The sequence below is a fragment of the Protomyctophum parallelum genome (assembly GCF_964188405.1).
Source record: "Protomyctophum parallelum genome assembly, chromosome: 16".
NCBI lineage: Eukaryota > Metazoa > Chordata > Actinopteri > Myctophiformes > Myctophidae > Protomyctophum > Protomyctophum parallelum.
In genome coordinates, this window is record NC_139711.1 from 15,702,828 (window position 1) to 15,726,201 (window position 23,374).

Sequence of the window (23,374 nt, forward strand, 5' to 3'; positions counted from 1 at the left end):
CGTACACCCGCACATTCGTGCACAAACGCAGACGCACATAATTTGCAGTATAAAGACAGTGGACTGTCTTGAAACACAGAGCACAGCAAGCCCCTTTGGTCAGCTAATTCAGACAGGATATCCAATGATCAAAAGCCAGTCACAAGGTACCATTCAACGTACAGAGAAAGAACACATACTGGCAGAGCAGTACAGGCAAAATACGTAGACCTATATGGGCCTTTTGCAGAGTTCACATTGGTTAATGTGTCGGTCAAGGAATAGCGGCACACAATTCTGGTTTGAGGTTCTCTTTCTTTTTTTATCTCCCCAAGACCAATGAAGATGAATGTAGACTGGTTCATGCTCTGTATACTGTAGGTCACGGCGATAGCATTCTAAGTAGTCTGTTGTTAACATACACAGCGATGACCTGAATGACAGTGATAAGACGGGGGATTTTTTCTATTATCCCAACTTCCATTGCGAAATGGAAACACTCGTTTGCAGATAAAGTATAAGAGAACAATAATTGATCAACTGTTAAAAACGTCCTCCCACCTTCCAACACAAAGGGAAAATCCCAAAGCAGCTGTTAAATTATCATGATACAATCAAACATAAAATAATCCAATCAATTGTCAAAAGACAAGTGCAAATGCTTCTTCATCAGTTCCCTTTTCTACATAATAAAATGTAACAAAGCAAAAAAAGTATAAAAGGGAAAAAATATTCCCGTACAAGGTGATGTCAAGAGGCATGCCTCATGAGAAACAAAACAAATAGTGAGTACTCTATAAGAAGTTCCTGCACAGCAGAAGATGTCACTGTGGAAGGCAAAGCTATGAACTATTCCACTCCTCCTTCCACCCCCACCCCGTACACAAAAGCTTTCTAAACCATCTCTTCCTCCCCAACATTTCCTAATTTCATTCACTCTTCCGTAAAAAAGCCACCCACCCAACCCCCCCCCCCCCATCAACACTATCCACATTCAAGGAAGCTTGTTTACTTCCCCTCCATATGCTATAATTCAACACCATTATACTTCCTTATCATGTGCTGCTGTTGTATAATGGCAATCTCTCTGCATCCGTCTGCATCAACACTGCGTTGCTGGGGTGACAGACCTGTCAGCGCTTCCTGTTAAGCTACATTAACAGCTGACTCTTGCTTCTGCACCCTTACGCAGGCGGAGAAACACCCAACCTTCTGTTCTCCTTGGGACCCCGCCGACCACCACGTAGTGGCCCCATGGCCATGGAGTGTCAAAGATGGCGGAGGAAAGACTAATATCTCTATAAATGTAACATCAATATAGCATAATATATCCGCGAGCACATGGTGTGCAACAATTTATCTCTGCTCGCATTTAAATTAGGACCCTGTTCTTAGACCAAATCGTGTTGACCTACTGTCTAGTTATTGACCATCTGAACCTCGTAGGAATCAAAAGCAGGCCTTGGCTGTGCATGGAGGGCTAATATGGCAACCACAGATGCTTATGTACCCTATAGTACCTGTGGCAGTAGTTGCACTAAAGGTAAATTGCACGTAAATTCAAAGCCATTAGCCAAAAAACAAACAAAAAAACCTAACAGTTTCCGTTACGTTTAACGTTTCCTAACAATGTGTATCAATCAAATACGTAGATGGACATTGTTCAAACTTTTTGAAATCATACTCACAAATAAACTGTCTGCAAACATGGTACTACTGCAAGTACAGTATTCAGCAATATCAAACCCATATATCCAAAATGTGACTTTCAGATATCAATTCATGAGAAACATCTGATATCGCATCTCTGGACATTCACAAATATAGTGCTATAATAACATGTATCAAAATGTACACACAATGCTAAATGTCTGTGATAATGGGGATTGAGCCTATTGTACTAAAGCAAATGTTGCAAAAAAGTATAGAAAATGTGTAATTATCTGCATTTTCTTTTTTTCTTCTTCACAAAATGTCAAATGTAGGACAAAAGTGGCACCAGTTTTCATCGTTAACAGACTGGATCTCGTAATCAAAAATGACAGCCCTTCATTCTGCTGTGAGCGACATCAGGTTCTAAAATAAGGTGTAAATTCCCTCTCTAGGTCACAGTCAAAGGTCATTGGGAGGAGATCCAAAGCTCACACTGCCGGGGTCACAAGCTATCTACAGACGAACAGCACTGGCCCTATGCTGAAGGAGTAGGATGCTACCTATATGGACGGAGGAGTCTGTTTGAGGAGAGAATCTACCACCGCATGACGACCCATCCTGAACTCTGCACCTCTGCTCAACAGAGCTGGTCCAGGATGAGTTGCCAGGCTTAAAAACTAAAGCCGGCAGGCACTTGATTGTAACCTAATGTACAGTTATGCTCAGCCACCGGGTCTGCAAGACTCTGGTCACGCTGTCTGACAGACATATAGGCAGCCACATTCAGGGTCAGACCCGGTCCCGAAAACCCCTCGACCTCCCACGCATACAAAATAACGGAAGTGTCCTTTTGCATGCACATCAAAGTATAGTACTCATGTGATAATAAACACTAATAAAGACTAATTTAACTAGAGTTTGGCAGCAGGTACTTTGACAGCATTTATATAGACTAATAATGCATGCTTCTAAACTTTTATGCAATGCTACTGTTAAAGTGACCACACTGTCCGGTGTTAAAACTTATGAAAAAAACCCAACCTAACAATAGACTGCATTACAGTGATGCCATATGGCAAAGTGTATGTACTAGAAACGTATGAGGTAGAGAGCAATGATTATTATCCACTAGAGGGAATGAAAACTGAGAAAATGAAGACAGAAATGGAAAGAAAGTAGGGATGATGCAAGGTACCAACAAACAGAAGTAGGGATGAGGCAAGTCAAAGAGAAACAGAGTGTCAGACTAGTCTTTTAGATCAGTTTTCTTCTCCGCGTGCTGGCTGGGCAAGTGGTCCTGTTGGAGGGAGGAGGAGCTGGTCTGGGCCACCAAGGACGTAGCCTTTAAATTCTCCCTCTACTTCCGCAAGCGGTGGTGGGGGTCTGCGAAGGGTGGCTCAGAGTCGTCCATGGGCAGCACCAGGCGTGTGCCTCGCATCACCAGCTCGCTGTCACCATACGTCAGCTCCCGGTCCAGGTCCTCCGCTGTGGTGGAGTTCGCTAGCCTACCGCCAGCGGCGTTGGCGGTGGTGTGGGCGCCCGTGGCGTCCGTGCTGACCGTGATGTCACCGTAGGTCAGGTTCATGTCGCCTTCCGACAGGATGAGGTCCGAGTCGTCATCTTTCAGCTGGCATTCATTCTGGCGGGCGGGCAGACAGGGTTGGAAATGGAGAGGAGAGAAACTGTCTTATGTGTATGTTCTGCTGTTCTTTTGTGCTGCTGGTGTGGCCTGTAAATGTGCGTGTGTTGGTCTTAGTGTGTCTTGTCTGTCCATTGTACAGACCTCATATTTGGACATAAATAATGTCTGCATATAACACTAGCTTAACAATATTTTCAACACTAAAAACAAAGCCCACAAACAAAATCTTCCCAGCCGGCAAGTGACGGCAAGTAGGTTTATCTACTCTAATTGTACATTCATTCTATAACTCTAGGGAAGGGCAAAGCACACAGCGCAGCGGGGAGAACACACGCAAACAACGGCCGTGAGGCCCGAGGTTGTGATACACAAACATAGACATTATTAAGATAATAATCATACTAATATGGGAGGGGGGGGGGGGGGGTAGGAGAACACAATGGAGACAGCGCTTCTTTCACCTGACAAATATCATAATTTCTTGATCATTTGTTTCTTTCTTACATACAAATCGACGTGGAAAATGCTAATAGATGAACTACATAGTTTGATTCAACACTTCAGCAGTTTTACACTTTGTTATACAACTGTATTGTGCAAAAACATCGCTCATCGACCTACAAGCCTGCAACACGTCATGCCACGTTGTGAGAGTGTGGATCCGCTATTTTATTCAAATTAATTATCGTTTAGTGAGCCTTGCCGAGCCATGTGGCCCATAGGGCAGGAGCCTATCTCCTGTGTCTGTAGCGTGAGGCAGCTTGATGTACAAGTACACCCCCTGGACATGACGCTAGCATGTTGCAGGGACTTACCCCCAATCCGACCCTTGACGAGTGCGAAGCAGGGAGGCACCGGGTCCCATTTTCCTGACTCTTTGGTATATATGACCCTGCCGGGACTGGATGGTCAATCGCTTATAATCAATTACAAAGATCAGTTTGATTAACTGTGGTGGTTTTGATTCAGTGTCTAACCTCGTAGGCCTGCGGGCTGGTGAGGCAGCGGGCTAGGGGTCCACAGCAGGAGGGCATGTGGGCCGTGAGAGGGGGGCCACTGTGAGTCAGGATGGGCTTCAGGTAACTGGAGAGGGGGCTAGAGTCAAGGAATGTCTACAGTGACAAGAGCTTTGTGAGGGAGTGGACACTGGATCAGAAACGTGCATTAAAAAAGTGACTAAACTGGTAGTAGAAATGTCTCATCAATATTCTTATCTCTTGTGATTCTTATAGTTTCCAGATCAAATCCATAAAAAAGTTAACTGAATGGCCCATAAAGCGATCTGTGGATTTTCGGGGTTGTAGTTTGTGCCCTCTGTTGTCTGCAACGGAGAACTACATCAGCAGAGAGTCCTTTAATTGCCTTCAGTCACAATGTTATCAATTCTAATTAACTCACAGATGGTAAAATAGAACAGATAAATATATTAGACTCAAAATACTAAGCCTCAATATAGGATAGAGCAATGTTTGGGATTTGCAGCCCTTAGCATGAATGATGTAAAATTTTTACTGGTAATTCAGTAGTATCCAGGTGATACAACGGCCTACTCAACACAAATGTTCCTTTTTTTGTCTTAGTTTGTTTTTGTTGTTCTTTGTTTGTCTTTACATTTATTTGTATTTATTTTAACTTTTTTGTTTTCTGTGTATGTGCTTATCGTGTAATTGTCCTTTGGTGAAAATGTCAATAAAAATGTAAGTACTTGCCCTAGCCCCTTAGATAAAAGCACTTCATGTAGACTTAGATAGCATTTTATACAAACTTATAAACCAGGCTGTAGAGTATACACCAAAGGATACTTGTGGTCAAAGGTGTACCAGATCCTGAACAGCCAAGCACTCTCCTGTTTGGTGCTCCGTCTCTCTGAACCCTCGGTGATGCTCACCTTTAACAAAATACAAAAACACAGTTGTAGTTTGAATGGGCTTTTGTACCGACAGTGGTTAATATACGAGTGAACTAAATATTTTGTAAGTGCTTTACTCACAGGGTTATCTAGGTCTGTATCTACTCCCACTCTGTAAAAAAAACATGGAAAATGGATTATAGGGGACTTTTGTTTTCCAGTCTCAAATTTTAAACATTAAGGCCAGATATGCTCAATGATATTCTAGTAGAAACAAATAATCTTACACATCACTCTATCACACAACAAGGCCGTCAGCGATCACATTGGGGTCATATGGTAATTTGCAAATAATTACTTTTCTATGATTGACAAACTAGGATCTAGGATCTCAGCAATTAGTTCAAATATGGCCTGTGCTTTGACCCCGGCTGAAGGACACATGGTCATACCGTATGTGTTGGCAGGACAGCATCTGGGTGGTGCCTCCTCCACAAACCCACACAGTGAAGAAGACCACCAGCAAGGTGGTGGTGAACATCATCTGGCGGGCATAGGTAGCAGTGTCTCTTATGGACAGGGCAAAGGTCATTGCCCCACGCAGTCCTGAATAAAAAATAAAAAAACAGTGAGGTTGTGGCGTCAGTGTGTGTGTGTGTGTGTTTTGTGTATACGTGTGTCTGTTGTTTTTCCATTAGATAACATTGTGCCTATTGTGCATTATACATGGCATTCACATTCAAGTCAGTATAGAAAGTTTGTGTGAAATAATTTAATTTCAGTTTCATTTTCTTGATAATAATCTTGTACTTTAAGAACTCCATTGGTGGTTGTTCCCCAGGGCTTTATAATTGATCTACTCCTTTTTACAGAATATATGTTTGCCTATTAATGTTGAGCCCGGAATAGGAACACTGTCTATGATTCATGTGGATATTCACAGCACAACACTAGAGGAAGCTCCTCTGACCTAGTTCCCCCCTACTCTTGGCTGAAACATGGGGAAATATGCACCACTCTGCCACCAAAATGTGGAATGCACTTCCAACAGCCATTAAATGTCTTGATTACACGTCCATTTTAAAATGGACCTAAAAACATGGCCGTCATCAAATTATAATTGGACTTACTTAGGCCAGTGGTTCCCAAAGTGGGGTCCGGGGACCCCCAGGGGTCCTTGAAGGAGTACCATGGGGTCCCCAGCTAAATGATACCAACTGGAAGTCTGGAACCAAATGGATCCTTATGGGTCTGTAACTCTGAGTGTAAAAATGGAACCAAATGGACACATTAGGTTCCATTTGTCTCAGAGTTAAATTAACATTGATTTTACAATATAAATTGGTGGTCCCAGTGATAGAAATGCCATTAAATGGGGGTCCGTATACTAATGCATGTCAAACTGGGGGTCCTTGAAATTAAACGGGCTGAGAATCACTGCTAGAGAGGCGTACAAATCTTCTCTTCAAATATCGTTTCAAATGGGGGTCCGCGGGCCAATTAGTGTCAATTTGGGGGTCCTTGACATGAAAAAGTTTGGGAACCACTGACTTAGGTCATCTTATCCCCTACCTACTAGCTTATCAAACAACGCACTCCCTCAGTGAGTGTCATACTCTGGCAATATATCTGTAAATATATCTAGAATTGCATCCAATGAACAGTTTGAACACCTTTGTTTTTTTTTTAGTACATTTGAATACACGATTGGTTTGAAAATATGGCCAAAAATCATCCCGGAAGAAAGAAAAATAAATACATTTATAAACCAAAATTGTCCCCAACTTATTTTCACCACATGGTAAATCATCCTCATCTATTATATATTAGAGAACTTGTACCCAACACATGGCAAGAAACCCAAAGCCACAACAGCTACGTCGCTATTGCAACACCCACAACACCATCTTACACACTACACCCACACACACTCACACGGCAGTGACGTCACACACTTACCTTCGCAGTGTTCGGGACCTATCTCCTCCTATCGCGCCCAACGCCAACACTCGACACCACCCGCCAAAAAATGATCATTGCAGTGCCACCAAAGATGCCTCCCGTCCACACTCACGGCGGCAATGCATTTGTTTACTACAAACATTATCGCCCGAAGCACACTGTTGCCCTTTCACCACGCTAAATTCGCCAGGTCTATGCAAGTGAGCACAAATTACATGTGAGAAAATTCATTCACAAGCCCACAAATACCATTCAACACACTACGACTCGCTTACAATTCACAAACCTGGCAACACTGCCCTGTCTTCTAATAGGCCCACACTAGCTCTCAGAATCTCATTCTGATCTCCCGCAGGAGAAGAGAAACAAGGAAAGGGAGAGGAATTGTAGCCTCACGATTTTGCTTATTCTTTCTAAATCTCTGTATTTAAAATATATTGCATTGTGTGTTTGAGCTGACAGGCCCTTTTTTATGTCAATCAATCAAGTCATCTCAGGTCATCTCAAGCGGCAGATGCAAAAATAGTTTTTTATATTAAAATTATATATATTTTTAGGGCCATGTCATGTGCTCTACCTGCAAAGCCTTTGTGATCTATAACTTTTGGGCACCGCTTAACGTCAGATCAGGGGTTTTGTCGGCCAGCGCCAAAAATGCTCCCCGACAGCATAATCGGAGCAAATACCGGGCAGTGTGTATGAGCCATAACGTGTTGACTATACACTACACTAATAAGGACACATAATAATAACTAATAACCCATCCGGGACCGTTACTACATGTGGAGTCAACTCCCGCAATTTCCTTCTTCCCATAGTGCGCGGCAACGTAACTCTGGGATGAGCGGCCGCAAAATTATAGTATTACTAACCAGCAAACATCATCATGTGCTGAAAGTTGGATTTGATCTTGTTGCGTCGTCCCAGGTTGAGAAGGAAGGAGAGGGGGTAGATGTTGGCTGCTCTACCCACAAATACAGACAGCTGAGGAGGGGGTGTGGTTAAGGAGCACTTTTTCAAAAACAAAACAGAAATGGAGCATAGCCTTTGACATATCGTTACTGTCAGGAGAAAACCATCAATGTCTAAAAATGTTACTTTTTTTTAAGGAAATGGAGGAAATAAACAGACTCTAGACTACAACTACTTTACTCTTACTCCACCCAAGTGCCAACCAGTAGATCCTGGATTGTAGCTTGAAATCAGTATCATAAAATCTGTTTAATTGACCACCCATTACATGAAACAAAGCCATACTTTTTGCAGACCAGTGAGTGCACCGCTTACAAGCTGGCTGCGTAGTCTTTTATTTAAGGATCATGGATTTCACAATCCTTCCCATTGCCATCCCCAGTTCCTGCTTACTGATGCATGTGTCCCTAGTGATGACATCAGGGAACGACAGTTTTCTACCTCTGGTCTGCTTTGAGGCAGGATTTCAGAGAAGGGAAGATATAACCTTATGATCAGCTCTGTAGCAGTGGCCGGCATACTGTGTTCTTCTAGATCGGAAGAGAAGAAACACGAGGAAGGTTGCCGTATATTAGAGAAGTCGATGGGTGACTCTTCCAAGAGAGATTTTGTGCTCTCATTAGAAAGTGGGTGTCCATGTTTCGGAGCCATAGAGTAGAATCGGCTCGATGGTCGTCCTAAATAGTTTTACTTTGAACTAGGGATGTCCCGATCATGTATTTTTTTGCTGCCGATCTGATTCCGATCATTTGATTCTGAGCATCTGCTGATACAGACTTTCCCGATCCGATATTTCTAATTTATACGAAACGTTTATGCCATATCACAATAGTACAATATCCCAAATCACAGACAATTTCCAGGTTAATATCATGATATGGATATAATATTGATTTTTTTTGGCTCCCGATCAGATTCCGATCATTTGAAAACAATGTGATCTGCCCCAATTTCTGATCACTCGATCCGATCGGGACAACCCTACTTTGAACCTCTCACTAAACTGGGATGACCAGATCCTATGCATGTCATTGCAGGCCATATCCTTCCTAGTTTGAAATTCCTTTTGGGAAGAAGATATATATGAACCCAAATACTTGTAGTCATCAACCTGTTTCAAAGGAGTGTTGTTAAGTGTTTTGAGAATGTGGTTATTGTAGGATTCGCATATATTTACGTATTCAGTTTAGGATACAAAGGCCCCAATGATGAACATGGGATTGAAGATATGGTTCTGGAAGGTGAACAGGGCCAGGCCCATGTAGGAGAAGATAAAGTTCTCAGCCAAGAAGTTCAGGAGTTCAAACAACTGCAACACAATACACACAAAAAGAGTCAAGACATTTCCATTGATTGACGATAACCCCAACACAAAACACGAAAACTGTATCATTGGTGATTTGGCAGCTATTGATAGGACTGTCACGATTACGAAGATGTGTCAAAATAATATACAAAGCATTGACTAATAAAGTTACTAGTTTTATACAAAAAAGGGAACATTTTCGAACAATTATGACGATTACGACAAAATTATTGTGATTATCTCAAATAATTGCGATTATGTAATAATTGTGACAGGCCCAGACCTGCTTGGTTCGGTCCTGGGACTCTGGTGACAGGTTGTTGAAGGTGTAGTGGGCCTGGGTGATACCACAGAACAGAACTGCCACCACGCCTAAAAGCACACCGATTAAGAGACACAGACGGAAATGGAGAGCAGAGAGATGCACAGTTAAAATCTATCACAAATGTGTACATTTTAAAAATGCGTGGGATTTGAACATTCAACCTAGGCCGTTTAGCAGTGTTGATTTCGTCGACTAATAAGAAAAACTAAACGGAAACTAAATGAAAACTAAGCTATGATGACTAAGACTAAATATATTAACAATTTTGTCAACAAATAAAAACTAGACTAAAATGTTAGGAAGGGACTAGTGGACAAGAGATCCACTAGAAGTCATTGTACACTTGGTGGCATGCTGAAAATACAAGCTCACAACGCGTCGCAGCTCGACCGGCTATTTTCAGCAAGTGTAAAATCAAGTCAAATCAAATCAAAGTCATTACGACGGCATCAAGGCCCGCCAAAATACATTTTAGTCGACTAAATCCTATGATATTTAGTCGACTAAAACTAGACTGACACTAAAACATTCCAGGTGACTAAAATGTGACTCAAACTAAATGGAAACTATTCAAGAGACTATGACTGAAACTAAAATCTAAATCTAAAAGCAAATTTAGATTTTAGTTTCAGTCATAGTCTGAAACTAGTGTCATTCACTGTCCATGGCTCTTTACTGCCGCACCAGAATACAGTACAATAGACGTGAACTTCGCAGATAACCTTCATGTGTTGTTTGTACGTATACTTGTGCATATACTGTATGTACATGTGTTTTCATGCATACGTGTGTCTGTGCATGTGTATACGTTACCTGTGAAGCCGCAGGCCTCAGCCAGCAGGAATGTGCTCCAGGACAAGAGGAAAAACAAGGCCGTCTCCAACAGCGGGAAATCCCTCAGTTTGGTGAACTTGGTCACGTAAACACACTGGTCAAGGACATCAACATTACACACAAACAAACCGGGAAAGCATCTGTGTCACTTTAGATTTTACAACACTTTAACCATATTTTTCATGAAATTGAAATCGTTTGGAGCACCCCTGATTTAGCAACATACGTTTTTCAGAAAACGGTTAGGATTTAGAAGACATAATTTAGAATCGGCCTCAGGTGACGTCTTAACCCATTTTTGGCGGGAACCCCTTTTGGTGTTTTAAGCATTGTGTTTTACTTTAGCTGTTGAAAAATAGCAGATCTACAAGCTCATAGCATGGCACCGACTGCCGGTCTTTTTAACTCAAATCTTTGCTTCTGGGGGGGGGTCCCTGGAACAACATATTTTTAAATGGGGGTTGGCGGCTAAATACAGATAATTCTGGGGGTCCTTGACATGAAATAGTTTGAGAACCACTGATATAGAAACATGGGTTTTTCAGAAAAAGACATTTGTAGTAATCGAATTTAGGTCTAAAAGGGTGAATGGGTTAACACAGGAAGACCACTTTCAAGGCAATAGATGACTAATGAATCATGTCAAAAACATTTTTATCATAATCATGAATTGGAAATAAGATCTGGTGACTGGTGGAGGAAAAGGATATGAGTGCTGTAGAGACCCCGGTGGCTACTCCCAGAGCAAACGAACCACTGAAGACCCCCACGAAGACGGCAATGGACTTAAGCATAGCCATGACCTCAAAGGTGTGAGTGTTGTCCCCCGCTGGTTGGTATGCCACTATAGACCTGGAAGGACACAACAACAGTTTAGCAGCAGACAAGCTAAGGTAAAAAGCCATCCTATTTGCAAAAGCAAAGTATTTGGAAGCATAACCAAATAATACATGATGAATGGGGGTAGAGATGCCCGCCTACAATATTTTTACATGTGATAGCATGTAAAACATATAAATGGAGGTCAGCAATTACCGCATCATGTACTGTAGAAACTAAGTATTTGCATGATGTGTGCCGGCAGCATCCTTACTAGGTAAACAACTTTGCATGTGACTGCATAATTCATCAATGTCGGCTTCTTTGCATTTTAGGGCTCATAATCAGAATTTCAAAACTGTCTCTCTGTTCCCCAAGGAGAGTACCATCACAGACATCAACAATTACGCAGTTCTGCCCCCCCCCCCTCAATATAGAAGTTGTGCCAATTCCCAATTTTTAACCACACACAGTTGGGTCAAGTGGGAGGGTCACCTCCAATACAGGTGGTCATCCAGTGACTTCTTTTCACCGGACAGTGAGGAGGTTCACCGGGGGAGCGTAACGCATGCAGAGGAACACGCTATCCTACCTATAACTTCCCCCTCCCGAACAGGTGCTCTCTGACCAACCTGTAGGACTACACAGATCGCCTTCCCTGCCCGGCTTCCCACCTGCAGACACGGCCAATTGTGTTAATTGGGAGCGACCCTAGTCTCCATGGCGGTGGGCTGGAACTTGTCCCCTGCACCACCCGATACACCCCTGAGAGCATGACCCTAGGTAGAACTATTACATTCTCTTGAGATTCACATAGCAAAAGAACCTATGGCCTCTGGAGACTCCCAATGGGAGTCTCAGGAGACCTTGGGTATCACTCGAAAACTCAGCACAAGCTTCAGAGCAGGGAGGCTGGGGACTGAAAGGAGGAGTAAACAGAGTAGCAGGTAGAGGTGTGCAGCATTAGGAATAGAGGGCTGCACCATGCTTTGAATCAGGAAAATCTATATTTGTGAATGTGATTAAACTTTGTTTTAAAGCCAGATGGAGGCGGTTCTTGTCATCAGGACAAGAGGACAAGGTTAATATTGGCTATAACCTCAGGCTGTCTGTCACTCATCGTGAACACGTGCCAAATTGACAAATACTAATACGTTCTGATTCTGCAAGTCATTTTACTATTTGACAAACCCCATCCATCTGGCTCCTAAGTCAACTAAAGCAAAAATATTTGAATCAGGTTTGCTCTATACAGGAGTTATTTACATTCTGCAGTCTCAGTCCCCCCAGACACACACAGTAACAAATCACCAGACAGCTTTTAGGGGACTGTCGCCAAACGTTTATCACTATCCAGTCCCGTCCTTTGTCTGTGCTCTTGGAAATTACGTTTCTTTTAACCAGTCAGTTTAATTACGAGGCAGAAATATAGCATTAAAACAAAAAAGTCCTCTCCTTGGGATTACATAGCTGGAGATTTGTTCTGTTTTATCTGAAGGCACTGCAGAGACACACACTGCCATGCTCTACTTGGTACAGCCGTTCCGGGGCGTGGTCAGAGTCTCCTCCGCACCCTCTCCCCAGTGACTGATCGCTCCGGGGGCGGGTCGCGCCCCGCTGTGCCTGCCATAATAAATAACAATTCTGCGGGAAATAACAGCAGAGTTGCACACAGAGGGGGGAGACAGAGCGATGAGCTAACGTTAGCCTGGAGGGCAGACAAGACACTCCGTCCCACACCGTTAATGAGCAGCTGATATCACGTTACCAAAAAGGTCACTGGTCAAATCGATACAAAATGCATGACTCACACCACATCGCACCATCTCCCTCACAAAACCAGTACGGTGACGGCTCAGAACCTTATCTAAACCAACAGATGACGTAGTTTACCGATATTAAGATTCCAATACTGACATAGGGTCGAGAGGTGGGATAAGCAGAATCAGTGGCGTAACACAAGGTGCACAGAGGGGACTTACGAGGACAGCACTACGGCCACAGCGTCATTGAGGACGCTCTCTCCAAACAGCAAGGCGTACAGGTCAACATCCACCTGCAGTTCATTAAAGATGGCCAGGACCGTCACTGCAACACAAACGGGAACAACACGCTTTGTAACATACCGGTAGTTCTGCATTCTCCCTTTGTTATTGGATTGGATCCAAACTGTAATGCCTGATTTATACTCGTTTCATGCAACAACGACAACTGTGCACAACACGCAAGCGCAAGTAAGTATAAATCTCCCCATATACATGTCGACGTCAGTTATGTGGTGCTGACAGGAGGCCATGTTTTTGCTTTCACTGATTTTTTTTGTCAGACATGTTCTCGTTTATATCTTTTGGTTTCTGAGAATGATTCATTTTCTTTTTTTAGTGGTGCAGCCACACAAAGAATTACGGACCTTTGTGTGTCACTGGGCTGGCTGGGTCTGTCCGAGCACGAAAATAGTGTTTGGTTGGATTTCACAACCAAGTGTCACACACACACACACACACACACACACACACACACACACACACACGATGATTTCGGGTGTGACAGTAACTACACAAAAATACCTACACATGATGTTCCTGTAGCTCTCAACTAAGCCACCTTGTTAACCACTTAAGGCTGATGAAAATAATCCAGAAGTTAAGTCCACAACGCATGTGAAGTTGGAGATCTTTTTGCTGTGCAATACTGGCATATGGCCAGTAAGAATTAAAAATTGCTATTTTAGATAATTTCCGCCTGGAACAACATGGGGACAAAAGGGATGCCAGGGTCAATGTGGTAAAGTGTCTGAGGCCTAGCATACACACCAGGGTCTGTGGCAGACAAAATGGCCCCGAAGAACAGACAGTCCGTGAAGAAGAAGTCCCCGTGCAGCTGGCCCACCTTCTTCATTAGCGTCACACAGCCATACATCATCAACCTGAAATATAGAGAAACAGCAGGTACCTTAACACAGTGGTTCTCAACCTGTTTAACAGCAGGTACCTTAACACAGTGGTTCTCAACCTGTTTAACAGCAGGTACCTTAACACAGTGGTTCTCAACCTGTTTAACAGCAGGTACCTTAACACAGTGGTTCTCAACCTGTTTAAGAGCAGGTACCTTAACACAGTGGTTCTCAACCTGTTTAAGAGCAGGTACCTTAACACAGTGGTTCTCAACCTGTTTAAGAGCAGGTACCTTAACACAGTGGTTCTCAACCTGTTTAAGAGCAGGTACCTTAACACAGTGGTTCTCAACCTGTTTAAGAGCAGGTACCTTAACACAGTGGTTCTCAACCTGTTTAACAGCGGGTACCTCAACAGAGTCAACACAGTGGTTCTCAACCTGTTTAACAGCAGGTACCTTAACACAGTGGTTCTCAACCTGTTTAACAGCAGGTACCTCAACAGAGTCAACACAGTGGTTCTCAACCTGTTTAACAGCAGGTACCTTAACACAGTGGTTCTCAACCTGTTTAACAGCAGGTACCTTAACACAGTGGTTCTCAACCTGTTTAACAGCAGGTACCTTAACACAGTGGTTCTCAACCTGTTTAAGAGCAGGTACCTTAACACAGTGGTTCTCAACCTGTTTAACAGCAGGTACCTTAACACAGTGGTTCTCAACCTGTTTAACAGCAGGTACCTTAACACAGTGGTTCTCAACCTGTTTAACAGCAGGTACCTTAACACAGTGGTTCTCAACCTGTTTAAGAGCAGGTACCTTAACACAGTGGTTCTCAACCTGTTTAAGAGCAGGTACCTTAACACAGTGGTTCTCAACCTGTTTAAGAGCAGGTACCTTAACACAGTGGTTCTCAACCTGTTTAAGAGCAGGTACCTTAACACAGTGGTTCTCAACCTGTTTAAGAGCAGGTACCTTAACACAGTGGTTCTCAACCTGTTTAACAGCGGGTACCTCAACAGAGTCAACACAGTGGTTCTCAACCTGTTTAACAGCAGGTACCTTAACACAGTGGTTCTCAACCTGTTTAACAGCAGGTACCTCAACAGAGTCAACACAGTGGTTCTCAACCTGTTTAACAGCAGGTACCTTAACACAGTGGTTCTCAACCTGTTTAACAGCAGGTACCTTAACACAGTGGTTCTCAACCTGTTTAACAGCAGGTACCTTAACACAGTGGTTCTCAACCTGTTTAACAGCAGGTACCTTAATACAGTGGTTCTCAACCTGTTTAACAGCAGGTACCTTAATACAGTGGTTCTCAACCTGTTTAACAGCAGGTACCTTAACACAGTGGTTCTCAACCTGTTTAACAGCAGGTACCTTAACACAGTGGTTCTCAACCTGTTTAAGAGCAGGTACCTTAACACAGTGGTTCTCAACCTGTTTAACAGCAGGTACCTTAACACAGTGGTTCTCAACCTGTTTAACAGCAGGTACCTTAACACAGTGGTTCTCAACCTGTTTAACAGCAGGTACCTTAACACAGTGGTTCTCAACCTGTTTAAGAGCAGGTACCTTAACACAGTGGTTCTCAACCTGTTTAAGAGCAGGTACCTTAACACAGTGGTTCTCAACCTGTTTAAGAGCAGGTACCTTAACACAGTGGTTCTCAACCTGTTTAAGAGCAGGTACCTTAACACAGTGGTTCTCAACCTGTTTAAGAGCAGGTACCTTAACACAGTGGTTCTCAACCTGTTTAACAGCGGGTACCTCAACAGAGTCAACACAGTGGTTCTCAACCTGTTTAACAGCAGGTACCTTAACACAGTGGTTCTCAACCTGTTTAACAGCAGGTACCTCAACAGAGTCAACACAGTGGTTCTCAACCTGTTTAACAGCAGGTACCTTAACACAGTGGTTCTCAACCTGTTTAACAGCAGGTACCTTAACACAGTGGTTCTCAACCTGTTTAACAGCAGGTACCTTAACACAGTGGTTCTCAACCTGTTTAACAGCAGGTACCTTAATACAGTGGTTCTCAACCTGTTTAACAGCAGGTACCTTAATACAGTGGTTCTCAACCTGTTTAACAGCAGGTACCTTAACACAGTGGTTCTCAACCTGTTTAACAGCAGGTACCTTAACACAGTGGTTCTCAACCTGTTTAACAGCAGGTACCTTAATACAGTGGTTCTCAACCTGTTTAACAGCAGGTACCTTAACACAGTGGTTCTCAACCTGTTTAAGAGCAGGTACCTTAACACAGTGGTTCTCAACCTGTTTAACAGCAGGTACCTTAACACAGTGGTTCTCAAACTGTTTGTCAGACCTCCAGGGGGGTCCCCACATGATTATTCTTACTTAAAGAAAAAAAAATTGCTGCATCAAAAGAAATAAAAAAAAACTGTATAAAAACTGGTCACCAATTGGCCAAATTGTCAAATAATGTAAGAAAGAGGCAAACATTTTGAAAATGGCCTATATTAAGCTTAGTTATAACACCTTGCAACCCGAGGAAAATCTGCTATTCACAATATTTATCTCTGGAACCTAGGCAATCCTAAATCTAATGCTTCAACTCCTACAATTCCAAAGTGATTATCAGGGAGAAGGTTCCCCAGTTCAAATATGATTATTTCACAGGCTGAAAAGTTGAGAGCCACTGCCTTAGCATAATATGACACATGATCCTCTGAAGTCAGGCAATACAGTAAAATACTAAATATCTACTGCGTATACATCCACTCCAGCACAGAACCAGTCTAAAGTCTAGATTTTGCATATCGGTCACAGAATATACAGTAGAGGCTAAATGCGAGGATTGAAGCCCTGTTTTTGTGTGGCTGTGAAGACCCTTACTCTTACCCAATAATGAAACAGGAAACGACTGTCCCCAGGAAGGCATAAGCAAGTATGGAACCCATGTTTCTGAAGAAATGTCTCTGAAAGACAGAATAGTTCAAAGATATTATTCATTACATACTAGTACATACTGTACTACAATATCACACAATACGGCTATATTACATATCTTCATCCTGTACCTAAGTATGTTTATGAAATGCTTCAATTACTTAGGCTGACAATAAGAAAGATAGAGGTTGTCTGTTATCATACTGACGGTTATGAATGATCGATGATGATCCGGTCGTCTTAACGCACCCCTCACCAACCTTATGTCTAACCAATGACTAGTTTAAAATAAGTATGCACCCCCTTGAGCCGTCATACAACTAATAGCGTAAATAACCGATCAACAAGCTCCAAAATGTCACATTGCGATGCACTGTTAGGTTGTAGATCTGCTATTTTTGCTATTATTTTTGAAAAATGTTGAAATGTATTTAAACATTTTTGGAAGGTTTCAAACCACAGCTCTGACCGAGCACGGTGGGTCTTACAGTAGTTCGCCTTTTTATGGCAGCCCATTTGGGACAAAACACTGTGGAGTGTATCTAGTCATAATGAAAGACAGATGTCTACAGAAAGAATAAATGTTTCGAGCGATCACAATATGCAATTTAGCGTAAGACTCTCTGTGCACGCTCAGAGCTGCAATGCGCTCTACCACTCATTCTTGGATAAAATAACAGATTTAGGTAAGAAAATGGTATAGTGAGGAATTCTCCTTTAATGGGATTGCGCAGATTAGACACACCAACGGACCGACATGCGGAAACAACGTTTGGACATGCGGTCGAGCATGCGCTGCTCCCGTGCTTGTGGTTAGGGTTAGGATAGGATAGGGTTTGAGGTAGGTTGTCTAATGACAGTCAGACCAACAGTATGTCTAAACCCGAGTGGAATAGTAAGAGAGTGGTCAGTGGTGACACGCTTTGATCTCGCCGCAAAGTGGTTGCCTATGGGCTATAGTTCCAAACATTGGAACTATCCCATTGAGATAGAATGAGCACTTGCGGCCTGGGCCATGGCTCAGTGGTCCAGGCTCCTTGGCTGGTAATCCACTGTGGCAGTGTGCCGCGGGTTCGACTCCCGATCCCGACGGCCTTTACTGCATGTCTTCCCCCCATTTCCTATCAGCCTACTGTCTGTCCCTCCATAAAAAATATAAAATAAAGGCAAAAGCCAAAAAGAAAAAAATCATTTAAAAGAATGAGCACTTCCGCATTCCATTGTTACAATGGGAGTCAACGCTAGTGTCGCTACTCTCTTACTAGATTACTCTGGTCTAAACTAAAGCCTGTACCCAATGTTAATATGGTTATGTGCAGCAGTAGATATGGTGCCTGTAGTGTATACCATACCCTTTTCAGACTGTAGCCAGCATAGAAGATGATAGGGGGAAGGAGGATGTTGAAAAATACTTCGGGGTCAAAGGTCACCTGAGTCAAACAACAACAGAAGGTAAACAGTAGCACATTAACATGCAAAATCATTCCATTTTACAATCATTTATAGTAATAAAAAGGAAAAAAAGGCATTGGCAATGTGCTAATGAATGCCAATTCTGGAGCAGACAAAACATTTAGACTCCCCCTACCCTCCATTTTTGGCTTTGATCTTTGCATAATCAAAGTCTGACACTTCAAGGATAGAATGAGGCAGCTGCTACAACCAAGCGCAAGGGAACATAGTTCCTGATCACAAGATGGGGACAGTTTCACTTATTCAACTTATTTACCCCTTTTTTTTTATCGCATTCAATCACTTTTGAATCGCATCACCAACAACTAAAAGACAAATGATCAGTGTGGAAATTGGAATGTCAAAATTAAATCTAGGGCTGCCCTGATTAATACGTTTTTTTTCCCATGCTGCACACTCCCAAGCTGCACATTTTGCAAACGAATATTCGATTAATCGTAAATTAATTTCACCAATAATCAAATCAAGGCTCTTTGCAGTGAGATCGTTATATCCGTAGACTGGGTCAATAGTACTGTAAGCTGTGCCTTGAGAGCCACTCATGTTAACAAAACACAAAGCTGTATGTCAATTTAGTGACAAGCCTGTAAACTTGTGTTGTGTTGCTCACACAATTCACCAATAAACTGCTTCAAATTTGAAATGACTATTATCTCACCAACTATACACTGCACTGAATATACTACATACTGGCTCTACAAGGCAAGTGAAACTTACGTAAGACTATATACAGCAAATCTCTCAGTTACACCAACATAGTTCTTACGAAGCAGTTTTGTTCATAGAGGCGAACATTTATACAGACCTTATAAAGGTTGTTTAATGTTTAGCAAAAGGGGATTCCCAGCACCGGGAAATTATGTGTCGAGTTGTCCCTGAGATGAATTCCCCCCACTGGATCAACTAGGTCTAATTATAATGACCAGCTTGTAACTATTTAGGCATCTAGTCACAATTTAGTATGGACAAACTCTGTTTTGATAAACACATCACTTCTAGCCATTTTGACCCCGGCAAAGACTGTTGTTATCCATAAGCTCAGAGCTCTGTCTGTCGCTCCCCAGAATCTTGATTTGACGGTACAAAGCATAATTCAGCCCGTCTTCCAAAAATGTCAGACATGAATGACAGAGCCAACACATGCCTAGCAATCACAATAGCGTTAAGAGTTATAAAATTATTATTAAAATGTAAAAAGGTTGCATTTATTTTGCAGGAGATTTGTGTTGTGTCCACTCTGCTATTACAGCATTAAACAAGCTACTCGTGGTATGGATTTATTTACGGAAATTCTATGTATGTATGTATCTTTACATTGCTGTGTTTTTATGCTACTGTGTTTCTGTGTTGAACGGGCTGTGAACACAATCTCCTCTGGCCGGGACAATAAAGTCTAATCTAATGTAGTTCATACACCAATATCTCGAGTGGGTGCCCTTGGCTTGTTCTCAAAGCTTCCAACTTTGTACCACCATGTACGCTTTTGACATCCCTGTGGCTCCCAACACGATTCTCAGAAGAAAAAACTGTATTCATCATGGCCATGGCCCAGACACTATGAATTAGCATACTTTAGTATCATCATAGCGGAGAGATGGGTGGCCTCAGTCATTTTACATCATCATTCACAATGATAACATGAATACAGGGCTCAGGTACCAAAGTTTCACTATTCACTTGAAAACTGAGTACTGAGGAGAGACACTGCTGCTGTGATTCCAAATGCTGTCCAAGAAAAGAAAGCTTGTTGAGGAAAATCGGGTGTTCAACTGTACTTGGAGAGCTTGCTATTTCTTCTATTAATTCAAACCTACTTGTTTGATACCTGCAAAATGAAGTTCATAAGAAATACTGTCCATTTAGAGGGTAAATAGACAGAAATCTTTATAAACGTCAATAAGAACAAAAGTACGTCACAAGAACAACAATGTGGGGCAAACTAAGGGATTCACAGATGCATAGATGATCAACGACAATGCTATTACTTTCAATAGTAGATATTCCCTGGTTTTACACACAGACGTGCACCTTTGTCATTTGACAGTGACACAATGACATCTAGCTCAGTTGAGGGAGGATTGCTGTTTGCCCCAAATACACATTATTATCTTCCCCAAATGCCCAGTCCTGTGGGCTGTAGACACCTCTTATGCAAGCATTACTGTGGCCGTGCTGCAGTCATTATTACATGAATCTAATGTGAGATCAGATGTCATTACAGTGGACAGTGACAGTCACTGGCAATTTTCATCAAGCAATATTAAGAATTCCATGTGAGAAAATGGCTCTGAAAATGGCTCCTATGTTTATTTTCCCTTTTTACCTCCTATGATGATTTCCTGTTTTGACTAGTTGTGTATATCTCTAAATGTTTTGATGAATTGAAAATGGTGGGCCCTATTATAACAAGTGTAATGCTTTATGGCGTCGTCCACTCACAGTTAACAGTTTTTTGTATTGAGTTGTACTTGAAATGTACTGTAATTCTGCAAACTGTTAATAAATCAATCAATCAAAATCCTCTGCCATGACAACACCCAATCATATCCTGGTGTTAAGACTTTATACGTTGGCTCTACCTTGCGCAGCATCTCGTTGTCCTGCACCTCATCCACCTCGTTGGCATTGATCTCTCCTTTCAGGGTGTATTCATAGTACTTGCCACTGACGTTCACCAGCAGGGTGGCAGGGCTGGAGTTTACAGGGCAGCTCAGGGTGACGTTGCTGATGTCTCGCGGAACATGGATGCCGTAGCGCAGGACAACTCCAACTAGGACCCCTAGACAGAGAGAAAATGTCGGCATGGGAGAGAAAGAAGAGCTGTGATTTTCTATGCATGTTTCTCTTACCAGAGAGTACAAAGATTACATGTTTTTATGGCATCCTTGGAACCATATTAACTAAATGCTGAGGTGGCTCTAAGATAAAGTTGATACAATATAGTTTACTGGCCAGTATTTTAAATGGGACAGGCTGATGCTCAAGCTATCCCCTATATTGGAAGGTAACAGGTACGGTCGCCCCATGTCCATCTCACCCCACTACTCTACCTAGCTGTATTGATTAATAGCTAGACCACCACATGCAACATGGTATGCATGACATTAAGAAATCAGATATATTGTTGAAATAACAAACATAATTCATGTTGGTGATTATATAAAAGGTATTATCATATTCATTTATAATTGTTTTGTTCACTCTGTATATCCATGGCATGGACATAATAATAGCATGATGATGCAATTACAAAACATGGGCTACATGGATTGTTTACACAGCACTGAAAGAAAGCAATCACCGTCTCATGTTATTCTTTCTTGATTTTACAGAGTACAGAGATCGACTACTATACAATCAAATAAATCTTTATAGTGTATACAAGATCATTTCAGTTTTCAGCAGGGAGAGGGAGGGAGATACTAAATTAATGTTAACTAAATGAACACTTTTCGCAGGGCAGGTTGGTAAAGGGGCGAGTTGTTTGGTATTCTACTGGAAGCCCTATACCTTTTTTAAGCTGTGCTACCACAGTTACTGTGGTTACTGTCATGTGACATCATCGTCAAAGGGCACTGCTCACTTCACATGGGTGTGATTTTTGTATATCATCCCAAATACAAAAATCAGACCTGAAGTAAGTGGTGCAACAGCGCCTGTTGGTAGCTACATACATACATACATTTACATACATAGCTGATCCTTGAAGTGCACGGGTTGTACCACTTAAAAATGTATACAGGCTTTCGAAAGGGGCAAATAACATGCGCAAGCTATCTATTAAGTCACAGTACTCGTGTACTGTGAACCATTCATCCTTTAGCACAGTTTGTATCCAAGCATTACCAAATACCAATCTAATTAAAGATAGAATTTGTAACAACAAGGCACCATATTATATTTCTAGGCAAATCTACCAGTATAACATTAGGCAATCGATCAGTCATTGATTGCACAGATGAGATCACACACAGTCAGTCAGGTGGTGGAGGGGGGGGGGGGGTTGATCTCACCATAAATCATCGCCAGGCCAGTTTCGTGCAGAAACCTGAATCGCCGGTGCTTAAACAGCCAAATGGTCAAGATGGTGAGGGTGAGCAGCATAATGAAGATGAGCAGGTCGGCGCTGTCCTGCCGGTGGCTCTTCTCTGCCTTCTGCTCGGTAACGATGTTCTCCATGGCACTGTCCTCCTCTGGAGACGATGCTCTGCAAACACACACGCACACAGACAGGCTCACCAACATCAGCAGCCACAGCGTCCTCGTTGCCCTCCTGGCAGTGTTCACAGTCACTCTAAAACCCATTCTGTCAAAAAAAAAAAGTAGGGATGTTTTGTTGTTGTCGTCGATATTACAATCAATCAAAGTTTTCCTGCGGTGTTGTTCTTTATGTAAGCTGAGCTGAGCTGGGCTGGGATATAACACAGCAGCAGCAGCAGCAGCAGCAGCAGTGAGACGACAGCAACATAAATCCTGGCCCGGATGTGAAACTCGTTTTTTCCAGAAGCTTCAATGTTTTTCTTTTCCCTCCTTTCGATATAAAAGTATTTAGCGAAATGTTGCTGGGTAAAATGTGAATCCGCAGGACGATCTGTACCATGAAATGCCACGAGATGTTTTTGCTGAGGCTGATTTTGGAAGAGCGAATTATAATTGTATTGTTTTGTTTTTTTAATATATAAATCGTTGTAGTAGCTAAAGCATAGACTGTAAGCTAAAGCTATGGTACTCGTCATCGCATTTGACTCTTAT

General features: G+C 42.3%; 1 protein-coding gene across 1 annotated transcript; it reads right to left on the bottom strand.

Moving 5' to 3' along the window:
• Positions 1–964: 964 nt before the first annotated feature.
• slc9a6a (solute carrier family 9 member A6a) lies at positions 965–23,088 on the bottom strand. The gene is made up of 16 exons (XM_083786526.1): positions 22,636–23,088; positions 21,202–21,401; positions 18,502–18,579; positions 17,102–17,178; positions 14,155–14,267; positions 13,324–13,429; positions 11,233–11,374; positions 10,502–10,607; positions 9,647–9,735; positions 9,253–9,366; positions 7,958–8,069; positions 5,576–5,729; positions 5,265–5,295; positions 5,077–5,162; positions 4,252–4,357; positions 965–3,271 (listed from the first exon to the last, which is right to left on the bottom strand). The coding sequence occupies exons 1-16, from the start codon at positions 22,925–22,927 to the stop codon at positions 2,990–2,992; spliced, it is 2,088 nt and encodes a 695-aa protein (XP_083642652.1). The 5' UTR covers positions 22,928–23,088; the 3' UTR covers positions 965–2,989.
• Between the last annotated feature and the right edge of the window lie 286 nt (positions 23,089–23,374).

What these genes read in the sequence shown, in the direction of transcription:
- slc9a6a (XM_083786526.1), bottom strand. Translation starts at nt 22,927, where the DNA reads ATGGGTTTTAGAGTGACTGTGAACACTGCCAGGAGGGCAACGAGGACG. An exon ending in TGTTCATCATTGGGGCCTTT is followed by an intron (nt 8,070 to 9,252) that starts GTATCCTAAACT and finishes CCCCCTCCTCAG; the next exon opens with CTGTCTGTATTTGTGGGTAG. An exon ending in CTGTCCTGCCAACACATACG is followed by an intron (nt 5,296 to 5,575) that starts GTATGACCATGT and finishes TTTTTTTTACAG; the next exon opens with AGTGGGAGTAGATACAGACC.